At 39.2% G+C, this 11,637-nt stretch overlaps 1 protein-coding gene across 4 annotated transcripts in view; it reads left to right on the top strand.

Annotated features, from left to right (window-relative positions):
* Positions 1-9,096, top strand: part of Alms1 (ALMS1 centrosome and basal body associated protein) — a 144,503-nt gene extending 135,407 nt beyond the window's left edge. For all 4 annotated transcript variants that reach the window (XM_069988979.1, XM_069988980.1, XM_069988982.1 and 1 more), the window contains 7 exons: positions 1,171-1,288; positions 3,193-3,393; positions 3,744-3,985; positions 4,960-5,113; positions 5,830-5,893; positions 8,079-8,178; positions 8,944-9,096. In XM_069988979.1, the coding sequence (XP_069845080.1) occupies positions 1,171-1,288; positions 3,193-3,393; positions 3,744-3,985; positions 4,960-5,113; positions 5,830-5,893; positions 8,079-8,178; positions 8,944-8,988 (924 nt within the window). In that variant the 3' untranslated portion in view covers positions 8,989-9,096. The remainder of the gene's footprint in view (positions 1-1,170; positions 1,289-3,192; positions 3,394-3,743; positions 3,986-4,959; positions 5,114-5,829; positions 5,894-8,078; positions 8,179-8,943) is intronic.
* Positions 9,097-11,637: the final 2,541 nt, after the last annotated feature.

An 11,637-nucleotide genomic window follows, 5' to 3' on the forward strand; every position in this document is an offset into this window, starting at 1 on the left:
GTTGTCAGCCTGGTGAAGGATCTGAAATTTCTCATTAACCTCATTTAAGATGTCTTTTTTTTTTTCCTGAAGGCAATGTTATATTGAACCCTGTTTATACATTAGCCCACGTAGGGTTATGGTTGACAATTATGGTTGGTAATTAGTTCAACCATCCATTGGGATCATCACAGATGGAAGGTTAGAACTTTTTCAATTAAACAGGTTAGAGTAAAAAATGATGTGAATCTAGTACTTGTCCTTGGACATTTAATACTCCTGGTGGTTACTGAGTCTGGGAATTTTACTGCCCTCCTCAGATGGACATCTTGGCCAAATTAGATGCTCTGGTGGGTCTTAAAAGACTGTTCCAGAACCAGGTGCCCATGGCTTATGCTGTGATCCTAGCTGTGCAGGAGGCTAAGTGATAAGGATCATAGTTCAAAGATAGCCTGATTAGGAAAGTCTGTAAGACTGCTTCAGGCTCATCAACACATCAAGAAGACAACCTTCCTCCTACAATGTTGAAGCCACAACCTGGGGCAAGACATTTCTTTGAGAAACAAGTTTAAGTAATACTGTTTTATATTTGTTCAACTATGTTTGGATGATCTTTTCATTTCTCACCAACATTCTATCAGTTTCAATAACAATTTATCTTTATTGTTCTACTTGTTCATAATATAGCTGTAAAGGCCTTTCAGGCTCCCTGTGATTTATAATACTCCACTTACTCAAGAAACATCACAGGTCCTTTAGTGCTTTGCTATTTGTCTTTGTGTGAGTGTCCAAATCCACTCTGAGTAGAAAGAGCACTCTATGCAGTTCATCACTTAGCTCCTCCCAGGCCTTCTTAGGTAGCATCAAAATTATGTATAGGTGTCAAGTGAAAATATCATTCTGGAGAGGCATCAGGCTAAGGTTAGAGGAGCATCTTTTTTTTTTTCCAAGCCCTGGGAAAATACCCAATAACATCCTTGTGTCTTCCTGTTTTATAACACCATGGTCTCTGTTCTGCTGAAACAGAATTCTCTCTGGCACATACATGGTCCATGTTCACATCATTCACAGTTTCCTCCAATTGCATCTCAACAAACTGTTTGACTCTTCAGAACCAGTAAGCTTGTTTATCCTGGAGATGGTTGTGTCATTGCTTACAGATAATTACAACAGGGTCTCTTGACTTTTCAGATGGCAAACCACAGGATTTCTTCTGACTCTGTTGCATCTGCCAGTAGTTGCTTGAGCTTGGAGTCTACTCTTTGCACTGAGCAAATAGTGCCCATGTTCAACAAAGGCATCCAAGCAGGTAAATCAACTCTTCTATTAAAATAAAAAGGGTTCTTAAACATAGATTCACCTCTCACATATTAAAGGAAATAAAATCAGGTGCTGATGTTTCATGCCTATAATCCTGGTTACTCAGGAGATGGAGTCTGAGGATCATGGTTAAAAGCCAGCGAGGGCAGAAAAGTCCATGAAACTCTTTTATCTCCAGTTCTCAAAAAAAGCAAAAGTGGCGCTGTGGCTCAAGTGGTAGAGAGCTAGCCTTGAGCAAAAGAAGCTCAAGGACAATGCCCAGGCTCAGAGTTCAAGCCCCAGGACCAGCAAAATAATAAGTAAATAAATAGATAAATAAGTATGAAATCAACATCAAAACTATAGACATCTAGGTGTTACTTTTCATTTATAAATTGACAAAAATCCAAGTATATAAGCTAGAAATTATCTAGTTTTTATGCTCCTCCTGGTAAGGGTATAACTTGGTAAAATCTCTGCGAGAGTAATTTGGCAGTTTCTAGCAAAATTATTTTAACCCATCATTTTTGCTGTGGCAGTTTAGCCTGGAGATATGTATACTTGGATATTTGCAAAATGTCAAGTATGAATATTGAAATATTACCTCAGATAGAAGAAAATTAAAACTGGTACTCATCAGTAGCTGAATGATTAAATCAGTTCTTATACTTGCATATAATGAAATCTTGTGTAGAATAAGCAAGCTCTCTCTGTCCTAATACAGAAAGATCTCCAAGGTATATAATTGGAAAAAAAAAAAAGCCTCAAGGGATATAATAGTGTATAGTATATTACTACATGGGGAAGTGGCTCTGTGGCTCAAGAGGTAGAGCACTTGCCTTGAGCTGAAGAGCTGAGGGACAGTGCCCAGGTCCAGAGTTCAAGCCCCATGACCAACAAAATATTTTTTTAAATAAAGGATTATTATTACTACATGTGGTTTTTTTTTTTCTTTTTTGGGTTGGTTAACTGATTTTGGGGCTGGTCCTGGGGCTTGTACTTAGGGCCTGGGCAATGTCTCTGAGCTTTTTTGCTCAAAGATATCACTCCTATCACTTGAGCCACAGATCTTTGGTGGTTATTTGGAGATAAAGAGTCTCACAGACTTTTCTGCCTGGGCTGGCTTTAAACTGAGATTCTCAGATACAGCCTCCTTAGTAGGTAGGCATAAGCTACCATTGGCCAGAACACACACACACACACACACACACACACACACACACACACACACACACACACACACACACACACACACACACACACACACACACACACACACACACACACACACACACACACACACACACACACACACACACACACACACACACACACACACACACACACACACACACACACACACACTTTTTTTCTAAATAAAGGAATCAGGAGAATTTCTTGAACCTATAAAAACAATTTTCTGGAATGATAAGATTCATGGAGTGAATAAAACACAAGGGTGGAAGGAGGGTTTTCAGTTTTTACCTTTCTGTACCTTTTGACTTTATAAAGTAACAATAAGTAAAGATCTTGTTTTTCTTCCCTTTAGTTGTCTGTATCTGTAGTTGTCATTATAAACATCTTCCATACCTTGGTAATTGCCATTAAGGATCTCCCAAGTGCTTACTGTCTTTCTCACTTGAGATCAGAACCAAATCATTTACATATGAATGCATATTTAGTCTTTGTCTCTAATATGTAAACTTAGAAACAAAAACCTTCTTTCTCCTTCTCTTCTTCCTCCTGTCTCTAATTTCTTAACCATGCTTCCCTTTTTCTTCTTGTTTCCTTACTCACTAAAAAGGCAACATTTCTTTGAATCATTTTGCAGGGTTTACCTGTTGACTTAAAATAAAACCATCATCACCTAAACCCCATAGATGTTTCCAGAGACATCTGTGATCTTTCTTTCAGGTAACTTGGAGATTTTGGATGGTGTCAAAAAACATACTCGTGATGTTGGAATGACTTTCCCAACTCCATGTTCTAGTGAAGCCAGATTAGAAGAGGAGAGTGATGAGACTTCTGTGTCAGAAGAAATAATCAAAGAGAAAACACTCTTTGCCAGTCCTCTTGAAGACAAAAAGTTAAAGAGTAAGCAGAATTCCTATGAAGGTCAGTGCATTTTCTCTTTCTTTTGTAATTTTTATTTTGAAGGTTGAGTTCTCATTCCAGTTAGCTTATAATCATTGTGGCAGAAAAAGTAGTGAGTGAAGTCTCTTACAATGCTGAGAGTCTTTGTTTTTGGATGACTGTATTGGCTCTTCCAACCCCCATCCACTATTTGGACAAATTTTGAAAATATCTGGAACAATATTTGCAGTGTTGCAGTTAATACTCAAGGGCACCCTAGGGGTACCTGACAGCTGAGCCCCTAAAAGTCTGTATTATATACTTGTCTTTGATGGTAGTTGGGTGGGACTAAAAAAAAAAATCTCTCTTCTTCTTAAAAATATTTCCTGTAGGAGTTTCCTGGTTTGTTCCTGTGGAAAATGTGAAGCCTGCAACTAAGAAAGAAAACTGTCCTAAGAGTTATGGTCCTGGTATCTCCTGGTTTGAGCCAATGTCCAGAACCAAACCTTGGAGAGAGCCACTGCGAGAACAGAACTGGCAGAAGCAGTGCATGGTTGGTTGGGGATTACAGCCGGGCCCAGGAGGAGATGTTGGCCAAGAGCAACTGACGCCATTCGTGAGGACAACTCTACAGGTATTTTTAGAGTGGAAAAGGACAAGTCACAGATGAGTTAGGTGTGTGACTGGCATTCTGGGGTTTAGTTACATGACCTTGTTAGCAGCTATGCAGTTCATCTCTTTCACTGTGTAAGGGCTTGGTTTCTCATTAGTCAACGTCTGTAATATTCATAATGCTTTAAATAGTGTATCTCACCTGAAATGTGGAGACAAGCCAATAGAAGGGAAGTGATTATGGCACTACTTGTCAAATGCCTAAATACCAACCTGTGGAGTTCATAGAAGCCTGGTGTATGCCAACATTGTATTTGTTTCTGTACTTAGGTAGTCTGTTTCTATTTTATACAAGATTCAAAAGGCACCTGGCTGGGCTGGGAAGGTGGCTCAGTGGTAGAGCGCTTGCCTTGCATGCATGAGGCCCTGGGTTCGATTCCTCAGCACCACAAACAAAAGGAAAAAAAAAATTAAAAAAAATCAAAAGGCACCTGGTAATTGTGTTGTGTTCTTTCTCTCTTCTCTCTCTCTTTTTTCTTTCTTTGTCTCTGTCTCTTACCTTATCTCTCTTACTCTATTTCCAGTATTGATCACTAAACCCAGGGCCTTGCACATACTAGGCAAGCACTGCCCCTCTGAATGACACTCAGCCCTCAACAAATGTCTTCTTTGAGGGCTAAAATAAATGTTATTTAATGATAGGTATGTTTGAAGAGGATATTAAAAAGGTATTAAACTCTTGTCTTATCAACATTTGAGAAAGTTGTAACTGCCACAGTTTTAGTTCTGAGCTTAAACCAAAAACACTTCTTTGAGCTCTTTGATTTCCCTTCTAGAGCTCTCCCAGTTTTGTGTGATCAGAGAATCGTTCTATTCTAGATTTTTTTCTGTGATTTAGAAAGAGGATCTCCAAACCTGCTAGGCAAGGGCTGTTTTTCTGGGCACTTAAGAGATCAGACTCCATCATTCATATGAGCTTGGGCCTTTTCTCCTTAGGAATCACTTCAGCTTCACAGACCTGACTTCATCTCTCGCTCTGGAGAGCGGGTTAAGCGCCTCAAGTTAATAGTCCAGGAAAGGAAGCTGCAGAATGTGTTTCAGAGTGAGCGGAATGCGCTGTTTAATGCCATGCACCCCCTGCCTAAGAGAGGTAGGTACCTACGAGTGATAGAGAAGGCTGGGCTGCTGCTCTGCTGGAAAGTGCTGCTGAGTGTGAGGCCACGTAGGAGGGTTGAATGTGCCTTTTGCTTGCTGAGACTCAAATCTCTGTGGTAGCAGACCAGCACAACCTAGTTCTCAACACTTCTGTGTTCCAAGTACACCAGTTACTCTGACCAGTCACTGCATTTTACAAAGGAGAACATGTGTAAAAAGAGTTTTTTTTTAATACACTAGCTGTGGGTCATGAACAATTTGATTCATTTGAAGAAGGACCCAATTCTGGCTGTCTACCTCATATGATGGTAGTAACAACAATTGGAAACCGGTAGTAATCCTTCCACCTTCTCTGGTGGTCTCATAGTACATCTTGTGGTAGGTACAATAAATATCTAAGATATTTACCTAAGATCTCAAGCAATGAAACATGAAAGCTGTGAAAACTGTGAAGTACTACCTAATGCTGTCATCACAACCTGTAAACTGGTTGTTCTTAGAGTTCCCACTGTCTGGTCTGTGCCACAAGGACCACAGGCTGCTCTCACAGTTGCCCTATCCAGTCCTGCTTTGGCCTTGGCCACAGTCAGTGTTCAATATCTGATATGGGTAGCTCAGGTTAGGAGGTCAAAGGCTAGCAGCTTCTTCTTGTAGCTCTAGACTATCACTAACCTTTCCTGATTAAATCAATAAATATCACTTCTTTCTTAGTTCTTAGGATGGTCCAGAAGAACAAACCTATTGGGAGGAAGGAAATGATTCAGAGGTCTAAACGGTAAGGAAAAAAAACAACAGGTAATTATGGAAATGTATATCAAGCCACTAGGTGGTCAAGAACTCTACCTTACCCTCATTTATGGCTCTCAGTACAAAAGGAATAGTGAAATAGATAGCAGATAAGGTATAAATGATTCATATACAAAACAAAAAATAGGCTCTATGGATGTCCATGCCTTTGTAACTAAAGAATATTTAGAAAATAATTTGTGTATTTGAGGCTAATCTTTTTTTCTTAGCAATACTATTTCTAGCAGTCTATCTAATAAAGTGAAAAAGAAGCATTCTCTCCAGCACATTTAGTTAGGCTTTCAAAATCAAGTTACAAAAGCATGCATAGACAGGTGCTATTTGGGAGCCTCTAAAAAGAAGCATTTGTGCTTATGTAAATGTACTTTGTATATGTGTGTATGTGTATATATTATATAATATCTCTATAAGACACACACACACACAAGCCTGGTAATAGCGGATCCTTTTGGGGGGAAAAAATTTATGGCTAGGTTACAGAAGCCAGAATAGGAAATACACAAATATTTACCTTTTTATACCATTTGAGTCTGTGCCATTGTAAACATTACCTTCATTTACTTAATTTGGTCTGTTCATCATGAGGATGCCATGGGAAGTTAAGTGAAGGGATAGTTTTAGGGATTCACTGAAAGCTTGCTTGCTTCAATAGTTGTTTTATAGTTGGAGTAGTGCTTCTGAAATAGTGGCTCTGGAAAGCAGTCCATCTCATGTAACTGAAGCAGTCCTCTGGAGATCTGGTATTTTTACTCTCCATTTCATAAACCTTTGAAAGTCATGCCCAAGGGATGCTTGAATTCACTGGCTCTTTCAGAGTGGTCCATGGGTCTTTGAGAGTTGCTGAGGCCCTTTCAGGACATGTGCAAGATCAAAGCTACTTTCAAACCACTAAGGCCACTGTGTGTCTTTTTCTCTTCTTGTACTTATGGAGGCAAAAATCAATGGAGAGGAGGTTAGGACTTCAGAACCACTGTTGAAGACAGACAGCAGCACCAATCTGGTACCAAAATGTCAGCAGTGCCATGCAGCACACAAAGCACTTGTAGTCCACCCTGAAATCTGGTAATCTGACTTAGGAATATGACAGACATTCTCCTGACAAGGAAGAATGAGTTGCTCACTTCAGCTGAAGAAACAGCTGACAGTATTAACTGCCAATGGAAACAAGTGAGCTTAAGAATACAATTCTGGAACACTTCTATCTACCTAGACAAGCTTGAAAAGTGTCCAGTGCTTAGACTTTTCACTGGATCAGCAGTAATATTAACAAATGTGACCATTTTTATCACTTTTAAGTAAATTTGTCAACACTGGAAAATCTGAAGAACACACTTGCCAAAACATTCCACATAAAACTACCACTTTTTGGGTTTCAAGAAGATTGAGCTGGGTGTGGTAGAATATATCTATAATGTCAGCACTGGAGAGGCTGAGGCAACAGGAATGTGAGTTCCAGGCCAGCCTGGGTTACAAAACAAGACTGTGCCTCAAAGAATCCAAAGCAGAAAGGATTGATTACCTGGCAAGAACATTAAGCTATTTATTTGTCTAGGTTCTGGTTACATATGTGTGAAGTCTGATTCTTTAAATGTGTACTTTAACTAGAATGACATGTGACAACAGACAATTCAGAGGGAAATAGGAAGTCCAGCTGACTTCCTTTAAACCACAGAGAGATTTGTTTAAAAAAAAAAAAAAAAGGTAAAACACTGTACCAGCCTACAGTTTTTTGTTATTGTTGTGGTGGTTTTGGAAAATACCTTTATTTTTAGACATGTAATAGGCTTACTATGTTTCAGCTTACTGTTATTTTTAAGTCGGTTAAGAAATAAGTAATTTTTAAGGCTAGGGCATGGCTCAAGTGGTAGAACATTTTGCCCCCCAACTTTTTAAAATCCACTATTTTCCCAGAAGTGACTACTGATAAGGCTTTGTTATATTTTTGTTGACCTGTTTATTCTAGATCATGAGCACCCCACCCTAGATATCAACTTTCCAATGGGATGATGGGTTACATAGTAGTGCTGGACATGTACAAGGGAGTAAATGCCTTGGAGTGGTTGAATTTAGGGATGTTTTGTAAGATGCAATCACATACCTCTATACCTGATAATCTCATTGCTTTCTGTCTTCCACCGGTGCCATTCTCTAAGGATTTATGAGCAGCTTCCAGAAGTACAGAAAAAGAGAGAAGAAGAGAAGAGGAAATCAGAATATAAGTCCAACCGGCTGCGAGCTCAGCTCTTCAGAAAGGTTAGTTGAGTTGTCATTCTGCTCAGAGTGGGATAACCAGGTTTATTAAGAGAGAGATGAAGGGAAGCACCTCTCAATGCCTGAGAAGTGGAGTGAGTTCAAAAAGCACTGTTGTAGTGCTAGTATTTCAGACACAATGCACCTGTGATCAGTTTCAGCTCCTTAACCTTAATTGCAATGAAACCAGCGCATAGGAGATGATATTATCTCATGGTGGAATGAACAAGAGTCTTGCTCAAATGGATTCCCTGGGATGAAGACTGGCCACTGGGCTTGGAGGACCATGCCTTTACTGTTCTTGTTTCCTCCCAGCCTCCTCACTATACCTCTGAGTACTGTCAAAGTCAATTACCAAAAGACTGGATCCCAGATCCTTCCACACTGACTTAGAGAACTGTCTCTGGAGTGCTCTGAGCCCACACTGGGGAAGGCAGAGGGCTCTGTGTGGCCTTGCTACTGTGTTAGCATCACAGAACTGATCCCTTTGCTGTGCTTGTGTGTTATATATTTATGGTGTGCTCAGTCTGTCATGACTAGAGATTGTCTATATCTGTTAGAATTAAAAATGTTGCTTGTAGATTATCTTTTCTAAACACTTTAGGAAGAATTCTTTAATTGTCATAGTTTCATAGTTGAGTAACATAAACAAGAAACAACTTGTGGAGAGAACCATCTAGGTCTCTTCAACAACAAAGCTGGGGTCAGTAGTGCCACCTGCCTTTGAGGGCACACTTACTTCTTTTTTGCCTTTTTTTTCCTTCACAGAAATTGACCAGTCAACTCCTGGGAAGAAAAGTTCCGTGGGATTAATGTAAGATTATTTTCTCAGAGTCTTGGAGTTATTTTTTTATGAACCCGGAGAAACATAGTCCTTATTTTTATGGATCTGGTTTAATAAAGCTTATTCTTTGTGTTCTGTGTGCTTATGTAATTTAGTCATTTCTGGGATGTGGGGCAGTGTGTCAAGTAGAGTGACAGATGGTTTAAAAGCAGTTCTTTCTCCATAGAGGCTTTTGCCACAGTGTTGTAAATCCCAATGGTATTATGTCTTAATTGTACTCAAGAATGAGCCCCTCTTTTTATGTGTTTTAGTTTAGAAAATAAATCACTTCTGATTGACTCACAGTAAACCAAACAACAAGAAGAGTAAATGTATAAGTAAGATGTAATAATGTTATTTAAGACAGTGAAAAGACAATGTGGGAAATGGGAGAGAATAACTGTAGCTCATGTAAACTACAAAGGGTTTTCATTCAGAATATATAATGAACAGTAAACAACTGGAAACAACTCTGATGCCCTTTCACAAGAGAATGGGTAAGCAACTGGCATGTTCACACAAAAGAATTCTAGACAGAGGGGAAAATTAATAAACAACAGCCAATTCATTTTGATGAATCTTAGGAATAACTGAGTAGAAAACTACAGAATACATTGTACAATACTGTCATTATTAATGTTCTAAAACAGGAAGACTGAGGTTGAAGGACTATTAGTGTGATGCTAAATAAAGTTCAAAAACAAGCCAGAGTAAAGGTGTTCAGTGACATGTGGACCCTGGTGGTTTTGAAATACATAAGCAGATAGACCGACAGAAACATACATAGATGATAGACTGATTAAATTGAGAAAAAATTTCACTTTTCAGAGAGATGGGCTTGGGAAAGAGACACAGCTTTAAAAGTCTTGTCTACAGTAAAGAGACCTTTATTCATCAATCAGGTGGTATGTTCATGAATGATCATTTAATTTATGTAATGTATTTTATATAATATATAATATGTTTGTATATAACACATACATTTTAGTGTATCAGATGTTTTCTAATGGTTTATTAGATTGTTAAACAGGTTCATAAGTAAAATCTTTAGCACTTACAAAATAAAGCTTCTATAAACATTAGGGCCCATATTTATCTGCCAAACCTCACGCACAGGTACTGGAGGACATACTAGGCTGAGGCCTGCAGCAACAGGGACATGTGCAGAAGTAGCAATAGAATAAAGCTTTAGAGTTTTGTATGGATTGTGGAGAAAGGTGGGAAAAAAGATTCAGAGAACCCAGATTGTATCAGGAAACAATGCAGGCAATCCACAAAGCTGGAGCTGTGGCTCAGGTGGTAGAGTGCTAACCATGAGCAAAAAAAGTTCAGGGACAGCACCTTAGCCTTTCAAGTACCAGGACTGATACACACACATAAAAATGCCAACCTGGGCCATTTGGTGAAATCCTGTATAAATTAAATAAATGTATCACTTAAGAGTGCAAATAAAACATTACAAACCAAGAGGATACTAGCAGTTTCCTTGCTTGTTTTGTGGGGTGTGGGGATGGGAAGCAGGATACCACCATGTATAGATCTTGTCTTCCTGCTCATCATTTTATTGGCTTGCACCAGTCAGGCATTAGCTGTAGCTTTTTTGAGACAGGGTCTCTGTCTCAAGCCCAAACTGGCTTCAGATTGACAATTCTGCCAGCCTTTCAATGCTGGGATCACAGGTATGTAACACCATGAGATACAAGGTTTTTAAGGATGGTAGTTGACAAGGATGGGAAAGAAAGAAACACAAAGGACAAATACTATGCCATTCCATTTATATGCAGAGTCATGAAGCAGAAAGTATCAGGAAATCAGAAGCCTTACATATTAAGCGATACCATTCAGAGGTATTACAACAGTGAGAAAAAAATCAAATGATCTAAAGGGAAAGGACAGAATTTGAAAATGAGAAAGTTATTGCTGAGGGCATGGATCAAGTGGTAGATCACCTGCCTAGTAAGCATATCCTAAGTTTAAGCCCTAATACCACGAAGGGAAAGAGAAAGGAGGGAGAAGGAAAAGGTAGGGTGAAGGAAGGGAAAGAATGAGGAAAGAAAGAACATGTGAACATGACAGGGTAATGGAGGAGAAGGGTAGCTGTTATGCCTTGACATGACATCAGTAGTAAATAAAAGGTGGTGTACACATATTGTAGAATAAATCTGACCTTTAAAAATGAAGAAAACTCTGATAGAAGCTACCACAAAATGAATCAGAAAAATGAAAGAAGCAAGACCCAAAAGAACCAGTCATATTTCCACTTACATGAGATATAGACTAGGCAAGCAGAACCAAGGATGCCAGGGCAGAGGATGGAGAAGACAGGAAGTTTCTCCTAGTGGGCACAGTTCCTGTTTGGGTAGTTTAAAAAAAACATAGTGATGACAGTTATACAATATTGCAAAGGTAATGAGTACACTGATTGTACACTTTTAAATGGCCCATTGTATTTTGCACAAATTGTGTCACAATATAGGTTGGGGAAGGCTGAAGTAGCTTGGGCTGGCAGACCCTTCCTGCACACACCCACAACCTCCAGCATGCACACAGGGGGGCTGGGCAGATACATAGGCCAGAGAAGAAAAATCAAAAACAAAAAATGAAGGCTACTTGGAATACCAGTATACTAGTAACACAAG

The sequence above is a fragment of the Dipodomys merriami genome, unplaced genomic scaffold (genome assembly GCF_024711535.1).
Source record: "Dipodomys merriami isolate MVZ:Mamm:240054 unplaced genomic scaffold, mDipMer1.0.p SCAF_37, whole genome shotgun sequence".
NCBI lineage: Eukaryota > Metazoa > Chordata > Mammalia > Rodentia > Heteromyidae > Dipodomys > Dipodomys merriami.